The sequence below is a fragment of the Trematomus bernacchii genome, unplaced genomic scaffold (assembly GCF_902827165.1).
Source record: "Trematomus bernacchii unplaced genomic scaffold, fTreBer1.1, whole genome shotgun sequence".
Lineage (NCBI taxonomy): Eukaryota > Metazoa > Chordata > Actinopteri > Perciformes > Nototheniidae > Trematomus > Trematomus bernacchii.
In genome coordinates this window covers 2,541,201-2,560,411 of record NW_022987778.1, presented here as the reverse complement: position 1 = coordinate 2,560,411, position 19,211 = coordinate 2,541,201, and the positions used below count along the sequence as shown (strand labels likewise).

The 19,211-nt window shown below is 40.0% G+C and overlaps 1 protein-coding gene across 2 annotated transcripts in view; it reads left to right on the top strand.

The window, feature by feature from the left end:
- The window catches only part of pik3c2a (phosphatidylinositol-4-phosphate 3-kinase, catalytic subunit type 2 alpha), a 62,833-nt gene that overhangs the window by 20,086 nt on the left and 23,536 nt on the right, over positions 1-19,211 (top strand). For both annotated transcript variants that reach the window (XM_034149297.1, XM_034149298.1), the window contains exons 3-12: positions 419-516; positions 2,537-2,697; positions 10,446-10,566; positions 11,584-11,695; positions 11,894-11,973; positions 12,305-12,368; positions 14,040-14,186; positions 14,276-14,309; positions 15,626-15,866; positions 19,032-19,154. In XM_034149297.1, the coding sequence (XP_034005188.1) occupies positions 419-516; positions 2,537-2,697; positions 10,446-10,566; positions 11,584-11,695; positions 11,894-11,973; positions 12,305-12,368; positions 14,040-14,186; positions 14,276-14,309; positions 15,626-15,866; positions 19,032-19,154 (1,181 nt within the window). The remainder of the gene's footprint in view (positions 1-418; positions 517-2,536; positions 2,698-10,445; positions 10,567-11,583; positions 11,696-11,893; positions 11,974-12,304; positions 12,369-14,039; positions 14,187-14,275; positions 14,310-15,625; positions 15,867-19,031; positions 19,155-19,211) is intronic.

Sequence of the window (19,211 nt, the reverse complement as noted above, 5' to 3'; positions counted from 1 at the left end):
GTGTATAATGGGAATTGTATGTCCCAGAGAGGCTGTTTCAATCTTGATTTTTATTTACGTATAAAAAACTAATTAAATGTTACATCAATGTGTTTTTTTCACGATTTAAGAGACAAAGGCATAAAGGGGGCAGGAGACCCTTTGTGTGTTTTTATTTGTTTGTGTCAGGCCGTGTTTTCACTCTGCAGGATTCATAGCTCCGAGGTGTTTCCATTAAAAATGCCCTTTGTAGTCCCCAGTCACTCCTGATGTAATGAGCTCATATGTGTTGGACGCACTATAAATGAAACTCAGCCTCTCATTGTCCTCATGTCCTGCCTGTCTCCACCTGGCCTGCTTCTGTTTGACGTAAGCCTGTTACTCATGTCCTTTTCTCGTCCGCTGACATTTTGTGTGTGTCTGCTCTTTGCTCCTGTAGGACAAAGGAAAAGGAAAAGGTTTGTTGAAGAATGCTGCCCTGGAGGAACGGGACGCTCAAAACCTGGAGGTTGTCGCCTTCTGTGAAGACGTAGCAACGTAAGAGCCTTCCAGATGGCATAAAAAAACACTCTGTTGATTATTCTTCCCCTTCTTTGCTTGTTTGGGTGTTCTAGACTTATTTATATGATTAATATTATCAATGTCAAAATGGCTGAAATTCTTCCCCTGCCAACCTATGCCACTTTAGTGAAAGGAAAGCGATAACAGAGGCCATTTGGACCATAAGTTGATTTGTTTACAGAACTATCTGATAATGCATCATTGGAAACTGCTTATCGGATGCACCATCAGTCAATCGAACCCTCAGCAAAGCCAGTCGAAAACATATTTTAGACTGTCAAAAAAACCACGACAAAATCCTTCAGTGCCCTTCCTTCATCTTCTTTAAATCGAATAGATACTCTCCAGTTCCGATATAACTGATGCTTATGCTTCCTTAAAGGTAGGGTAGGTAAGAATGGAGAAACCAGCTCAAGTGCGCTAGAACTTGAAAGTACGCAGCCGAAAAAAATCTGCCCCTTCCTTCAGACTTCCTTACAGAGCCCCTCCTCCAACACACACGAACGCGCACATGACCAATGAGGGCACGAGATACGTTTGTGCACGAGGCCATCCAGTTATCTGACCCGGGCCGGCTCAGATGATTGGTCGTGCTTTTTACAGCGCCACGGCTTCCACAGATGACATTTTTTTTAATGTATTTATTGTCAAAGCATTTAATATATTCATTGCTATCGGGATGTTAAGAGCATTCCATGGAATATAACAAAAAGTGTTTCTGAAGTGAATTACCTACTCCACCTTTTAAGCTAACCTCTTCAGGAGTATATTTGATATCTAAAGAATCCAACAGAGTAGAAAAACCTACACAAAAGGGAGGTAATGATGTTACATTTGCCTCTGCAGGTAAATATGTTACAGCTGCAGTTGGTCCAGGTGTAACCAATCATGGTATCAAACATTTCAATAAAGCTCTTCACTCAAAACTACATGTCAGCCTTATGGTGGCCTTATAACAAACTCAATTCAAGTCACCAACTGATAACTTAGAACTTCTGTACAAATGTGTGCCAACCTATTAGATTTTACAATCTTGGGTCCATGAATGTCCGTGCAAAACTTCATGACAATCCATCCTGTAGTTGTTGAGATAATTCAGTCATAACCAAAGTGACCACCATCGACCTCCCTAGAGCATAACTAGGCTTAACATAGCATTTCTTCTCATTTGTATGTGAATAGTTAGGCATTGTTCTGCATTTATAAACATAATTGTATGTTTTGCATGTTTCCTGAGCCTGTACCTAGTGTTTCTCTCCAGTAGTTAGTTTGGGTGGAGTGATGATGAAGCTGTGCTCAGGGAATCCACAGTCAACGCCTGCTGTCTGCTTCTCTACTCAATCACAAGTAACTTAACCTCCCATAAGACTGTAAATGAAGAAAAATGTGAAACATAATTCCAAAGCATTTTCATCATCGATTACCCTCCCAACTACCCAAGCCAAAACTATTACAGAGAAGACATTAAAGACAGGGTTATGATACAGTGCAAGAACGCTATATTGATTAGAAGTGGTAACTTATCAGTGTCCAAATAATTGTTTTCAGATTTTAATTTCTCCTTCTCCCCTCCATCAATCTTCCTTTTAGACTACCCATAATGCATCTTCTTCCACTCATCCAAGCAATCAGATTTATGTTTCAGGCTGTTGTGTTTTCAAAGTCAACTTTATTGTCAAATGTTTCAGTTTGTGAGTACAGACAGAGAGATACCGTTTCCCACAATCCCGAATATAAAACAAATGTATATAAAAAAATATGTGTGCAAATATGTATACACAGAATCAAAGACACATTTTTACATGTGCACACATTAAGACCTAAATAAAAACACAACAATCTATATACAAAATAACAGTCACTTCAATATCTTTGGGAATGTACAATTAGCGCAAAATTGTCCATAGATTGTGCAAACTTTGTTCACTGGCTAAGTAGAGACAAAAGGTGTTGATTCTCCTTCTGTTGTGAATGTTTTTATTTGTTTCCCTTTCAGTCTGCGCTCCAAATTCCCTCATGACGCCGCGTCCACCAACCCCGGCTACGTCCTGAGCCCGGTCATCACGCAGAGGGACAGCGGAGGAGAGAACAGCTGCTCTGTCAAAGTTTCTATTGAAATCTCAGAGTCTCAACAGCCTGTGACCTTCACCTGTGACGGTAAGTTACACAAATGTGAAATCTTAGAGAAATGTGAACAAACCATCTTTGAACCAGTTCTTCACCCTCCTGTGAATTTCTAAATGGAATAAGAGTTAATTTCATGTTATTGCCACACAAATAACAGGGATGGTTAATTGAGTTTAACCTTTATTTAAACAGGAAAGTCTCATTGAGATAAAGAAATGTACTTTTATTAAATTGTGTGTTTTATTAATGGCTACCATCTGGTGTCAATATATGGTGCCACTAAACATTTTAAATGGTTTCAAAAGGTGATCCTGACTAAACTTTGACATATACTAATTTGTATATCCATCAAGATATATTCCTCTGATTTCAACATTTTCTTCGCCTTTCTTTTAATAAAAAGATATGGTTTAATTTAGATTATGAGGTCTATTGGTCTAAGATAAGTTAAACTTGTGGTAAGGAGTTTGAATAAGGTTGTCTTAATAAGTATTACACAGATTTACATCCAGATATCATGATATTTTTCATTAGCTGGACAATGCAAGTTCTACAATTCTCAAATGGCTTTTGATCGTGAACAAATATACTATTTACGCAGCTTTTATCCTATGTTTTTTTAGATACATTTCAATTGTTATTTTTTTTAAATGGACATGCATCTAATTGCAAAAGCAGCCCAATGTTAGGAAGTGCAGATAAAACACCATCCCACTGTAGTCAGCCCAAAGAGAAACTTGTACCCTTTTTTCCTCGTAGAGTGAGCAGCTCAGATTGCAGATATGAGCGCTCTGAAGGAGGAAACGACATTCACAGCTGCCAAATCTTAACCCCCACCTCGGTTTTTTTTCTTGTTATTTTCTTTTTATTTCTGGCGTGGGAAGTACACTACGTTCCTTTTCCGCACAAATAAAGGTTTGTCCCCTCACCATGCAGTAGCCATGAGACCATAGAGGGCCAACTCAGATCTTTGGTTTCCTTCCCTGGGTGTTTTGGAGAGCTGTTATTGGCTGACCTCTCGTTATACTTACACAACATTACAACTACTGTGATTGACACGTCTTTTGGGATGTTAAGCAAAGCACACTGGGGGCAGTCAGCCAGTCCTGTTAGCCTTTTGTCAGGCAAATTAACCCTAAATGCCTGACACAAGTTCATTACTGTGTCGGTGGGTCCCTGAGTGGGTCCCTATTATGCTAACATGACATGTCTCCATGCTTTCGACCCCATTTACACGCAATCGCATAGGAAACGCAAACGAACCAAATACGATAACAAAAAAGTCTTCCGTTTACACGAGACCGCTCGAAAGCGCTGGAGACGCTGTAGTACATATGCCGGGCCTGTAAGTGGCGCTGTACTTCCGCCACAAAATACACCAAAAGCAGCGAAGAAGACCCCCGAGCATGGTTGCCATTAGAATTTAGAAGAATTTAGAATAGGGAGGGATGAAACCCCTCTTTAATGGTCACACATGCAGAGCACACAGCACACACACAGTGAAATTTGTTCTCTGCTTTTAACCCATCCTAATACCAGGAGTCTAGTACTAGGAGCAGTGGGCAGCTATTGTACAGCGCCCGGGGAGCAATGGGAGTGAGGGGGGGGAAGGGGGATGTCCGGTGCCTTGCTCAAGGGCACCACGGCAGGGCAGGAGGTGAACTGGGACCTCTCCAAGTAGAAGTCCACACTCCATATTTTAGGTCTGGTCGGGGACTTGAACCGGCGACCCTACGGCTCACAGTCCAAGCCCCTACTGACTGAGCCACTGCCGGACACTGCCATGGTTGCCCTTCTGTTTATTCTCCGTGGTGGATGTCCGCAACATGTAGTTCATGTAATTCTCCATGTCCACTTGTTGCTGATGGTTGTGGTAGAGGAGCTGTAGATTTTGCACTAACATCTGTAGCATGGTCAGTGGCTACTGACAGTAGCTACTGACCATGCTACAGCAGTGAGCAGCAGAGGTGGGGAGAGGCGGGGCTATGGCTTCATCGTTATCAGGAAATGATGGTATAGGGCGTACACACGGAGCCGTTTGCCCCCCCCCAGAGCGTTCCGTTTGCAGATGTATCCACCTTGGGACCCGTTATCGTTTGTGGGGTCCGTTTCTGCGTTTCCGTTACGGCCTCGCGGGAACCAACGGGCTATACGAAAGAGAAAAGTAGCGGATACAACCGTTTGCGTTCTCGTGTAAACAGCACCTTAATGTTCAACAAGCGCTCTATAAAAACTCCCTCTGGGATAACACGGGGATTTTATCTTTTACTGACCTTTTGCACAAAAACCTAAATAACCCACTACAGGAAAGGGAAATCCCCAAAAAGCATAATAGGGCCCCTTCAAGCACTCTCCATATGTAACAGACTGTCTCATTGACTCGCACAGTATAGCTCTGTATAGCCCAGCAACAACCTATAGGAAGTATATTTTACTACTTCACTCATCCTAATTGTACTTTCCTAGCTTCCTGTGTTGACTCCTAGTTTACTTTGTCTTCCTGCCTCTGCTGAGTTCATCTCCTTTCATCCTACTGGTCACTTCCTAGATGCATTTCCTTCTTTCCTAGTATGAGTTTGTTTCCTGGTTGTACTTCCTATGTCGCGCGTTGACCCACATTGTTGGTGTTTGGATTCCTCGGGTCATTACTGGAATCTGCTCTTCTCAAACAAAAGGCTTCAGTTCTACTTTGAAGCGTGGATAGAAAGACTGAGACAGTGATAGAGGACAGGAAGAGAATTTAGCATTCTTCATTTATTTCCGTGTGTCGCCTCTTCTTTGTTCTTTCCACTGTCCTATCTCCAGCTGTCCCTCCCTTTTCGTGCATTTCAATATTTTCCTCCACCCTTGTTTCCTCATCCTTCCTTCTCTCCTCTTCCTCTCTGTTTTGCAATGTTGTCTCTTGAACCTGCCTCACCTCAGAGACTATACAGATTAACACGAATAATGAAAACGTTTATTACTCACCTTTCTGTCCTTTTTATAGTATTCTTCCTTGCCTCCCTCTGCTGTGATCTCCTGTTCTTTATTTGATCTTTTCTCCTTAGTCTTTCCATTCTCACTCTCTCTTCTCTTACTTTCATCTTTTAGTCTTACTATCTTACGTTTATATTTCATTTTTTACTTTTATCTGCTGTGGAAATGAGCAACTTTTACTCAATAATGCAGAAGTTATTACAATACTTAATAATAATATTAATAGATGACATTTGTATAGCGCCTCTCAAGCAGGGTGTCCGCGGGGTCTTAACAAGTATTAGAAGTTGATAAATCAATTTAGTGAAAATGAAGGCTATTAAAAAGTATTAAACGTCATTTTCCAAGGTATTACATTTTGTAGCTTGTTTTCAATAAGTATATAAATTGTCCAAAGAGGTTGTATTCTACAGTCTGCCTGAATGTAATCATTGCGTAGGTGTGTAGTGTGATTCTGTGTAGTTTATTTATGGCATCCCGTTGGATTTGACGTCATCTGAACAGGACATCACACGCTCACTGCTTGATAGCGCGCGAAGGTCCGTTTACTCCGGTTGTTAAACAACATCGTTATGGGGAAATGCAAGTCTGCGTCCAAATGGTTGGAAGATAAGGAGGAAGGACAATCAATACTGTATATAGTCAATGTGAGGTAAAGTGTGTCGCCAATGTAACCGGTTAAAACTCCAAGTGGCGATGAGGTCTTAAAATGTATGGAAAGGGTCTTAAAAGGTCTTACATTTGACTTCAGGATTCCTGCATATACCCTGTCACGGGTCTGTTGAGTAAAGAGTGATCTTAGATTGGCATAATACATCAATATATTTGCCAACAGTTCAAAAAGCACATTAGAATAAATAATCTGCTGTACTTCTCTCTGTTTCATTCTGCTGTGGCATCTCTGCGTTTGCCCTTTTTTTCTAGAGAGCTGGCGGAAAGAAAGCCAATCTGTTCTTCCAGACTGAACTCCTCGGATTCTGAGGATTCCTGACATACTGTGGCTGAATAGGGAGAGATGGAAGGAGTAAGAGAGGGGGAAAAGATAGAAATGCGTCAAAAGCAATACTAAAATGAGCGAAAAAGACAGAGAGAAGGGCAAAGGGTTGAGCAATAGCTGAGAGAAATGGGAGGGAGGGACACGAGAGAATACGGGAAAGAGATTACTTTATAAATACAGACGGAGACATTTAATTAGATTCTGAATATTGAATATATTCTAAAAATGATGACAGAGGGGAGAAATGCTGGGAATGTGCTCAGGTTACTGCAGAAAATAGGGTGTAGGAGAGGAGAAAACACCACGATGTTCCTCATCTCACACGTAAAGATTACTGCTTTAGTTGTAGTCCTGTGTACATTATACAGGGTTCTTACGGTCATTAAAAACCTGGAAAAGTCATGGAAATTCAAAAAGCTAATTCCAGGCCCTGGAAAAGTTATGGAAAACAATATTTTTCCCAAAGTTTTGGAAATGTAACTAAAGTTGCATCAAATATAATTTATATTTTATCTAATCGCCGAAATAGTAATACTATAATGATAATAAATACTGTATCGTATAGTAATGAAACGTAAAATGGCATTTAACTGACGAGGTATTTTGCTGGTTGCTTTAGCGTGTAGAAGCTAGTAAGCCTACTATTTGATTTGTTTTAGATAGGCACAACATGTTTCATATGCAGACCTTATTTTCCTGTTCCATGTTAAAATAAACCATTTTCAGTGGTACCGCTTTTTTGGTCATGGAAAATTAGGTAAAGGTCATGGAGAAGTCATTGAAAATCATTGGTGAAAAAGTGTATGAACCCTGATTATATAAACTAGCAATTGAGTTAGAATTAAATTCAGAGTTTCAAAAAACAGCCAATCTAGCCTGATAGAACCTAAAGCCCTGATGCATCTTGTTACAGTCTGTCTCAAGATGTCTTTATTTGTCGAGGACAACATGCTGCTTTGTTTGTTTTTATGTAGCGTGTCCGTGACATGCAGGACGTTTCTACTGTAGGTGAGAGTTCAGCTGCGGAGAGATTAGATTACATGAGTCCAGAGCATCTTTGAGTCACTGAAACAGATTAAATACGCCTTAGAATATGCACGCATTTCAGCCTCAAACTCTTACTTTTCCTACCCTGTTTATAACATTTGACTCTGTTTCTAATTATTTCTTTCCATTTGCCTCGGAGTCTGACAGTTGGGTTTGTCACAGAAGCACAAATCTCTGTTTGCTCTGAGTCATGTAGGAATTAGGTCATTCCTCCTTCCCTTCTGAAATATGTAGGCAATCTCGCCACCCTTGGCATTGTGGATCAAACACGATAGCTATTGGACCTGAATCCTCCATAAGTTACTAGTTACGCTGATTACATTTGAATTATTGACGTATTGTTTTTTTCCATCCCACTTTACTCCTTAGTCCTTAGACAACTGTGTGTTTTTGTCGGAGGTGGAATGTAAATAAGTATATATCTAGTCAAGTACTGTATTAAGTAGAAATCTGAGGTGCTTCTACTGAACTTGATTATTTTCACTTAAAGGTATGGTAGGTAAGAATGGAGAAACCAGCTCGAGTGCGCTAGAATTTGAAAGTACACAACCGGAAAAAATCTGCCCCTTCCTTCAGACTTCCTTACAGAGCCCCTCCTCCAACACACACGAACGCGCACATGACCAATGAGGGCACGAGATAAGCTTGTGCACAGATGGAAGGCTGACAGGCAGGTAGGCCATCCAGTTATTTTAGCCGGGCCGGCTCAGATGATTGGTCGTGCTTTTTACAGTACTACGGCTTCCACAGATGACATTGTTATTTAATGTATTCATTGCTATCGGGATGTTAAGAGCATTCCATGGAATATAACAAAAAGTGTTTCTGAAGTGAATTACCTACCCCACCTTTAATTCTACTTTATACTTTTACTCATGCATTTATTTGATAACTTAAAGCACTAGCCACTTTGCAGATCTACATTATTAATACATAAAATAAATTAACTAATAGATTATGATATATTATTATAACAAATATTTAGAAAAACACCTTTATCATTATGGAGATTGTAGATAATGGAGATGTACAAGGGATACTCAAAAATGGCCGCTCATAATGAATACTTTTACTTGTTGTACTTTATTTTTATGTTGATGCTAACACTCCAAGTAAAGATACATGGATAAATATGCACTATAACAAATATTTCTCACCACATACCTTGTTATTCGACAATATTTAAGGGTTTACTATCGGTGCTTTTACAATGTCATTTTTGATTAATAATCATCTGTTATGTGCATATAATGTCAAATGTACAATGACAAATACAGCTAGAATGGTCTCAAATCAGAAAATCACATCCATAAAATCAATAAAATATCTACATATTGCTCAGCCTTACACTCTAGTATTACTACTTGCTCTGAAGTATAACATCTGGGTGCTTCTTCCACCACTTTATTGTTGAATTCACCGAAAATGTTTGGGCGTGTGCCCATATCTAACCCTGCCAACACTATTCCCCAACCATGTGTGAAATGGTTAACAGGATGCGACGGAGAAATCTTCCCCTCTTTTGAAGTTGTACCCTAAAAAAAAATGCAGCGCCAGGAATTCCCTCACCAGCTCACACAGAATTAGGCGTAGCCAGTCTAATGGCTTTGTGACAAAACACTCCAACACTCCAACACACACACACACACACACACACACACACACACACACACACACACACACACACAGAGGACCCTAACGCTACTGATATAAGCTGTAAGACGCACCATTACTCTGAAGGGTGGAGGTGTGTTACTGCCGGGGGTTGTCTCCCTCTGTGTGTGTGTGATTGTCTGTTAAGTAACCTGAGTGTGTGTGCTTAGTGAGATGGTTCTGTGTGTGTATCTGTCTGCCCGTGTTTGTTGACGGCGAGGTTAAGAGTGGGTTTAAACCTCGTCAGAAATGGCACAATAATCTGACATGTATTCTATTAGTCTTTCCCCGGCCAGACAAATCAGATATCTGAACATACACAAACATCTAGAGCTAACCCCAACACCCCCGAATAATATCCTCCCACAGCACACACAGCTGTAGTTCCTTTGATTCGAGAACAGGTTTGAAACATGATCCGTTTAAAACATGGCAGCATGGTTTGCGGTGGGAGAGAAATCCCATATATTAAAATCAAGCGTTCAGTTCCCACAGCAGCAAATGGGTATTCATTTTCAATAAGTCTGTCTTATTTTAGTCAATTGTATGATATTGTTGCATGACATGATTGGCACCTTACCTCTGATCCCTCCTATTAAAATGTGTCCATGTGTGGGATACGTTGCTGCAAAAATTCCTGTGTTTCTTCTCGTGAGCCACCACAAAGCCACTTCATGTTGACACACCTTTCATCGTGTTCCCTCTTGTTTTTAGTTTCCTGTAAGTGAAGTCTAACAATAGTTCATATATCTAGAGTGAGCAACAACACCAGAATAATAAGATCATTGAAGCATATAAAGGACTGGATAGAAAACAATAAAGAATATGCTATCTTATTCAGACTAAGTATGTTCTTTTAGGTTTAAACATGCATATGAGTTCTAGATAAAGGGATTTTAAAAGCATTTGACCTCATTTTTATAACGTCATCTGTCTGTTTTTCTTTCCTCCCTTCTCTTCATTCTGTCTTTTCACCAACGCCTGATCCCTCTTTCACTCTTTCCCTCACATCTGTCTCCATCCCTTATCCTCCATCAATATCCCTGAACACCCTCTATTTCTTCCCTCTCTTCCCCCTCCATCTCCTCCTCCTCCTCCTCCTCAGTGAGTTCTCCTGTGGAGCTGCTGATCAGTCAGACTCTGTGCTGGGTTCATGATGACCTGGACCAGGTGGACTTCTCCAGCTACCTGCTCAAAGTCTGCGGCAGGGAGGAGGTGCTGCAGAAGTGAGTACACAAGAATGTTGAATAAGAAGAAGCTCCATAACATGTTAGGAATTTTTTTTTTTCTCCCATGCTGACTCTGCAGTTTTCCTAATTATTCACAGGGTCTTGGATAGGTTTGTTTTCTTATGCTCTCAACTCGACCCTCCCCCTTTCTCTCTATCACTCTTAGCATCCGCTCAAATCTTGTACAAAAGAGACTGGCGGATGTTTCTATATCTTTCCCCCCCTCCCTCCTACACCTCCTCCACAGAGGAATGTCTCTTCTCCCTCTAATCTGGGAGACATGGGAATGGTTACTCCCATAGCACGACTTAAAGGCCCAGTGCACTCAAATGTTCAAAGTTACATAAGTCATCTGTTGCTGCTCAACAGATGAATGCTGTGTGTACTGTGTGTTCAAAATACAACCAGGATGCCCATAAATCATTGTTGCCATTTCTATGAATATATGACTTGATGTTTTTAATTTGAGGTAGCTTGGCAGAAACCTGTGTGTGCTTTTAGATGGTTTTAACCTTTACAAATACAATGAAAGCCGTACACCTGTACATCAAGATTGTTGTGTTTTCCTTGATGCCTGTAATCATTTTTGAAATATCAATATCAAAAGCAAAGGGGAAATAATTATAAAAAATAAAGGGATATAAATAAATATGATTATATAAAATAATTATCAATTCATATGTGCAAAATAAATGAATAAAGGATATATAAATAAATATATACAAAAATAAACATAGCCATGAAAATAAATTAAAATTGTTATAATTTTTTTATATTTTGATATGTCTATATTTCTATTCATTCTTATATTGTCTACTTTTTTGTTTTTATGACACTGTGATTACATATCCTCAACAACCAATTACTAAAACAATGTTAAATTGTTTTGTTCCCCAAAATAGAGACTAAATAGTCAGGATAATCCAGGCTGGCTTCAGTTGTGAAAGTGTTTATCAGTTAATGTGTTTTCATCATACACCATGGTTTTCTTAACCTCTCCTCTCTGTGCCACAGTAAACACAGCCTGGGCAGCCATGAGTACGTCCAGAACTGCAGGAAGTGGGAGAACGAGATCACTTTACAGCTCCTTTCTCACTCCACCATGAGAAGAGACTTGGCTCGCAGCGTACGTCACTCCATCACGCTAACATATGAGCTCTTTAAAACTTTACAGGATATTTGATTGAACTGTCTCATAGTACATGTCGTGTTGAGCCACTAAAGATTCACTTACAACGTGTGCCCCCCTGCTGACACACTAATTGTGATCTCAATGATATCATTTGATGTGCTTCATTAATGAACCTTGATTGATTTTGTTTAGGCTGAAGATGACGTCTCTGTGATAGATTTGGAGAAGCACCTGAGCCAAGTGGAGAGGCCGTTCAAGGAGAATGTCACCAGGTATGAAGGCCCTATGGTTAATGGGAAAATCTATATATTTTTGTAGATTGGAAATGATTTTCTGAAGAACCATGATACACTCAGTTTTCTTTTAGGTTAATCTCAAGTCTTGTCTTCAAAATGTTTACCTAGTTTAAGTTAAAGAGGCCCAAATATACTTTTTGTGGTTTTCCCTTTCCTATAGTACGCTACTACTACTTGTTTATGGTTACCTAAAGTGCACTTTTTACATTCATTCCTGATCTGACTATCACTGATAATAACTGAAACACAGTTTGTCCTCTTCTTTCTCATTCCTCACTTTTCTCTCTTTGTGTGTGACTTCTTGCAGACAAGGGCTGGCTGATTATTTAGAAGGATATCACAATCAGGTCAACATCTGCCTTCAAAATGAGGTACGTGTCGTCCCTTTGCAGTTCTGAAAAGTAAAAACATGGACACATATTTTGATGATTTCGTATGATGTGATGAAATTGTGTTGCCTCCCATTGTGCTGTGAATTCTTAGCCTTCCCCCCAAGAGGGTATTTATATCTTTTTAAACTAATGACAAGAGTAGCTTAAATGTGTAGACCATCTATTGACACGTCCTGAATATATTCATGTGTAGAAAGATTTTAAAATGGATCTTTGTGAAGCTCCCTTGTAACTCAATGTAACGGAAGAATGAGTCTGAACTTGGTCTTGTGATGTCTACCCCAGACATAAATCTGAGTATACCATTACATACCTTGAAGGCATGCTTTCTAGAAATACCACATCTGGTTTTCAGCCTGTGTGGGTTACTGTTGAGTAATTGAATGCAGACTGAAGCTAAACTCCACTCCCCACCTCAACACGACTTTAACCTAATGAATGAATCAAGATTTATCCAGTGTGCCTTGACAGAATAATGGCATGTTCAGTGATTGATGCTCCTTTAGCATGCAAATGATGTTGTATTACGACGTGTTTGAGTAAAATCAGTGTTTAGATGAGAGTCTGTGTGATGAATTGTTGGTGTTCTCTCACAGAGGCCTCCTGATGTGTGAGTCTTGTTTTTAACAATGTGGTTTACTGTTTAGAGACGAGCTGAAAACAAAAGTGTAGGATATACCTCTCACAACAGGCTGTTATGAGCATGTTCAAATAATAGTATTTTTTGCTACAACAACGTCAAAAATACACATTACATTACATGACATGTTACTTGTTAGACGCTTTTATCCAAAGCGACTTACATACTCAATACTGTGGACAATCCCCACAGGAGCAATTTGGGGTGAAGTGTCTTGCCCGGGGACACAACGACATGCTGACTGCAGTGGGGTTTGAACCTGTTGAACCTCCCCTGATCTGAACACCAACGCACTAGTCCACTGCGCCACACACCTCCATCCTTTACTCACATACATACACACATCCTTTACTCAAGTAGAAGTACAGATACTCGTGTTTGAAATACTCTGGTAAAAGTAGAAGTACTGACTAAACTCCTTTCCTCAAGTAAAAGTAAAGAAGTTTGGGCTTTGAAATGTACTTAAGTAAAAAGTACCCATAACTAGCAGCTGTTTTAAAGAGTACCTGACCTCCCTTTATATTAATAGAACAATAATGTCATTGTTAGCTAATGAATGTTTCCATGCTGAACAACGGCAACATGACAACGTTTTCATTGGTCCCTCTTCTTTAGAGAAGACCAGGAAATGATGGATACACGGATCGTGTTCAAATCAATAGGCACGCAATGACTCTAAATAATAATGATCACGCCACCAAACACACATTCAAACTAAAGGAACCAGCCTGTTTGGAAAATGTAAGAAGTAGAAAGTACAGGTATTTGTGTTCAACATGTAAGAAGTAGAAAGTACAGGTATTTGTGTTCAAAATGTAAGAAGTAGAAAGTACAGGTATTTGTGTTCAAAATGTAAGAACTAGAAAGTACAGGTATTTGTGTTCAAAATGTAAGAAGTAGAAGTAAAAAGTGATCAGAAAAATAAGTAGTGTAATGTACTTAAGTACAGTAACGAGGTATTTGTACTCCACTACTTCCTACCTCTGACCAACGTGTATCTCTATATTCAGAGCACCCAGTATAAGACGGTGGAGCGGGTGGTGCAGACTCTGAAGAACCTGTGCTGTGCTCTGGACGAGACGGAGACCCAGGCCATCACTGAGGCCGTCAAAAGGCTGAAACACTCCGTCAACTTACCCCAGACACGCTCCCCCAAGGTGGGCTAACACTCTGCTTCACACACTCATACAGAGCATTGTTTACATGTTAGGAAGTGTTTGTAAGATCAACTTGTTTTGCTTTGCAGATGGGGTCCACATCGTCTGGTCAATCGTCAAATGGTACGTACACACAGTCACACTCCACCTCCACTTATTTAATTTAAATGTGATTGTTGCAGCTTATCATGTCAATGTGGTGCAAAGATGCATAACAGACAGAAATAACTTTTAAATAAAGTCACTGTCAAGTCTCTAAGGCTATTTAAAGACTATGTGGCTTATTCTATTACGGTATGAATCATTCAAAGCTTCATAGCATCATTAATGCTTGCATTAAAATTGTAAAACGTTTAATTTGTATCTATTTGTTTGTGTAATCATTCTGTGTATCCCAGTTTCCGGACAGATTCAGATAAAAAGATCAGGCTTCATACATTTTATGATACTATTTGTAGAATTGAATATCATTAGTATCTAATGAGGTCGGCCCAGACCCTAGGGGTTTTTAAATCTAAACTAAAAACACACTTCTTCTCTCTGGCTTTCTAGTTAGAGCGGAGCACGACTCCTGACTTTTGTGTGTTTTATTTTTATTTTGTTTTTAAGATATATCTGTTGTAATTTATTGTCGTTTACTGTGTTTGTAGTAATTGTGTTTTTATTACATGTACAGCACTTTGGCTCGACCAAAAATCGCTTTTAAATGTGCTTTATAAATAAAACCTGATTTGATTTGATTAGTGGCGGAATAGGATTGTTTGTTTGATCCCAATATGTTCAATAACCAGAGTGTAATTTCCCAAATGTGCCACATGTTTTAGCTGACAAAATATGCTTTGAAGAAACTGCTTTAATTCATATTTGTTAACATTTAGTCTTTTAAAAGCAACATTTCGACTGGGCTCAAAAAAATGGTTTCCTCTGTTGCTTGTCACACAAATGGACGCACACACTAATGAATAATAAGTTACATTCATAAGAGAAAGTAGATTTAATAAGCAACAGATTGTCTGAAATCTGGAAAATCCCAGTTCAATTTAAGAATTTGGAGTGAGGATTTATTTTGGTTTTGCTTTTGTTAGGCTGATGACAATAGAAATGTATACAACAAACCTCAAAAGCAGCTTGGAATAAAACCTGTATTCCATATTCCAGTTTTAGTATAGATAAAAATACAGAAAAAACTAAATACAGACAGACTTCTGCAATAAGTCCCTCTACTGCATCTGGTGCTATGATAATGTCAAAATACAAATCAAGGTGGTAGTTTTAGCCGGAGGTCTGTCTCCTCTTCCTCTTCCTCGGACTCTTCCTCTGGGTTCTTGAGCCATTCGACAAACTTTTTCATCCGCTCAAGGAAAAACGCTTTTTCCTTTCGCAGTGTGGGCGTCGTTGTACCACGTATGTATTCTGATGACTGTGTTCTGCTCTCTCAGGTCACAGCAGTCCTGTGGAGGAGGGCATGGCCTCACTGACTCAAGCTGTGTACGATCTGGCCAAACTCTACCTGCGCTCCTTCTGCCCCCCCTCCACCTCCTTCAACTCCCCCCCGCTGCCCCAGGCTGCAGATGGAGAAGGCGTGGAGGGGATAAGCAGCAAAGAAGCTTCCGGCACCACAGACCACCTTCAGTTCACTCTGTTCGCGCTGCATGGCATCCCGGCCCACTGGGTCAGCAGGTAAACACAGGATCAACCACGCTGCATCAAGGTTCAAGGCTTGTCATTTAGACATAGCTACAGTGTAGTTATGACAATGAACATCTTGGGTCACAGGCTCCTCCAACAGAGCAACACAATAAAACAGATAGAATAGTGCAAGTAAATACAATCAAATAGAATAGCAATATACATCAAAATAAATACAATAGTGCAATACAACAGTACAAGTGTCATAATGTTGCAAGTTAAATGCAGGAGTGCTCTTACCCTTTGTCTGTTTTAAACATGTGTGTTGGTCAAATAAGTACAATTGGACTAATTAAATATTTTCGGTTAGTATATTTTCACAGTGATGAAACCTAGAGATAGTCTCCCAAATAAAAATGTAAGATGACATAAAACAAATTTGATCTGGTTATATATGACTAAAGGTGAAATAATAAAATAGTGCAAGTAAATAAAATAAAATAGATATATAGTCTATATAAAAGTAATTGGAATATTGATATATATATATAAGATGCAAACGGATGAATGTTATGGATGTTCATTCAAAAGTTCAGGTGTTTAACAGTCTGATGGCCTGTGGGAGGAAACTGTCCCGTAAACTCGTTATAGGATGACATCAGGGGGTAGGACCGACTGGAGCTGGATGTATTCTGCAGCAGAGCATTTCATATTCCAACATGATGAATGCTAAATGATGACATTTTAAGTGCTCTTTCCTCTGCTGTAGGATAATTAGAGCCCTTAATCACCCACTTGTTCAGTATTATTAGAGCCACCCACACTTTACTTCATTGTAAAGATCGAGTCAGAGATAAGGACAGGAAGCAGAAGAAGGCAGTGCAACATTTTAATCACCCTGTTTGCCAAATGAATATATTAGCTTAGGACCCAAGAACCAACGATATGATAAAATACAATGCTTTCTCTCTAGATTACAGTTTTACAATAAAAAATGTTGTTAAGCAGCCAGTGTTTTTCCACATTACAGCCGAGGCTTGCAGACTTTGCTGTCACAGCACACAGTTTTGTTTTCTTCTACTGAACAAACGGCTCCGGTGTTGCACCCCACGTCTTCTTTTTCCATGCCGGTGTCCAGTTTCACTCCGACTTTATCTCCTGCCTGTGTCTGGGCCACAGAGTCGAGACAAATGTTCCGTTCCCAGCTCTGCCATGCATCAGTAGCCAGGATCAGTGCCTTTCTGAAAAACCCTCCCGCAGTTGCCTAGGTTTGTGAAGTCTAGACATTTATGAGACGCTATTTTGGGTGTCTTGATGTAGGGAAAAAGATAGAAGGATCAAACGTTTTTGAAATTGCACAGAAAATAATAGCAAATATGGGAAGATTATATGCATCTATTTGTTCACCTATTGTCTGGATGATGAACAGCCTTTGGTTATACTTTAGTGAGACACCAACCAAGACAAAGTGTGGCAAAGAGATTAAGGTCAGATTTTAAAAAGGTCCTTTACAGACAGGGTTTTCCCTTTCCTGTAGTGTGTCATTTAGGTTTTGGTGCATGTAAATGGTCTGCAAAGGCTAAAATCCCAAAGTTCCCTCCAGAGGGAGTTTCTCTCCCACACTCCCTGTCTGAAACGAGTCTCCATTTGACTCCTTTCAGTACGTAACACTTGCGCTTCTATTGGCAAGCGCTCCATCAAATTGTACGTGATTGGCTAAGGGGCGGGACATCTCTAAGCGGTTGACCAATCACAACAGAGCCAGCCAGCTAACCAATCAGAGCAGACTGGGCTCTGGTTTCAGACAGAGGGTGAAAAGAGGTGAAGAACTTTTCGAACATTAGAGCGTGTAAACAGAGGAATTATATGCAATTATCTACATGCAAATGAGCATAATAGGGCCCCTTTAACATGTAGCTCCAGTAACCCTGACAGTAAGCTATAGTCCGTTTTCAAAGAACTTCTGCACTCCCTTCCTTCCATAGTAATTTCCTGGTCAGCCAGTGAGGCCTTCATAACGAGAGGAACTGCTTAATAACAGGCCTATTTACTCCAGCACTGCCTCTTCCAGCTGCTATTTTAAGCCAGCCCTAAACATTGCTGCAGTGACAGTCATTCCAAAGACAACTCCGAAAATATTTAGCTCCTCACATCTTGTAGCCAGAGTGACAGAGCGAGTCTCCCAGCACCGTCTAGGATCAAGGCATATCTGTTGTGTTGTGGTGTTACTGTAAACCTTATTGAGTGTTTGGAGTTGTTGTGGCTCGTGTGTCATCCATCTGGAGCCTCAGTAGATGCCCCCGCATTTACAACATATTGAGACACTGACTGAGCTGCCAACACAGATGGCACTGAGCAGGGATCGAGCCTGTAGTAGTGAACAATGTGTGTTTTCTCTTATCGACTCGCATATCTATCTCCTATAGAAACACAGAGGGTTATTTATCATGTTTTGATCGAGTGATTAGTTTTAATGCATCACATCTGGATATATAAAACCTTTTTGTCTATATAACAAAATGTGCATGCACTATTCTCTTTAAATGTTATTACTGTAAGGGTTTTGTTTTTTAATGCATGCGAGCATATGGTATGAATAGTGGTTTTACTGTAGTTTTAGAGCACATCATGGTCCACCCACACAGGTTATGTTACCTCTGAGGCATTGTGGGAATGCACCGACTCCCACACTGTCCTGTATGTTACACTTCTTTGAAACACCTAGACCTATTTCACATTTCTTTATAAATCAAATCATTCAATGAATACATATTAAATGGAAACGTTGCCACCTTTTATGTTGATGTCAAATAAGTGTTGTAATTCCATCAATTCCTGTAGGTTGCTGTTTTACGTCCCAAATTGACGTGTCTAGTTTAGTTGGGGAACATGAACAAGATGATGCTCTCTTCCTCACTTATCTATGAGTTGCTCATAAGCAAGGCAGTGAGCCCTTCAACAGTAGTCATGTGACACAGGAACATGGGCAGGCAAGCTCAAAGTGCATAGGGGTTAACCCACACAAAAGGAAATTGTACATATCTACACACACATGCACCAATATGGCACTTCTTCAGCAAGTGTCAATGTCTTTCACAGTCCCTGGTAATGGCCGTTTCCTGGCAACTATTTCACTCTTTTTTTTCACTTCTACAGTGAATTATATGCATGTGGGCACAGTGGCTAATATTATCGTTATGTGTTGTTTTGTTGCAGTTATGAGAAGTACTTCCTGATGTGTTCCCTCACACACAACGGCAAGAACCTGTTCAAACCGGTCCAGTCCAAGAGAGTGGGCACATACAAAAACTTCTTCTACCACATCAAGTGGGACGAACTGTGAGTGATTTCCTAGCCTCTCTTCTTTCCTTTCCTATCCTTTCCTCTCTCCTCCAC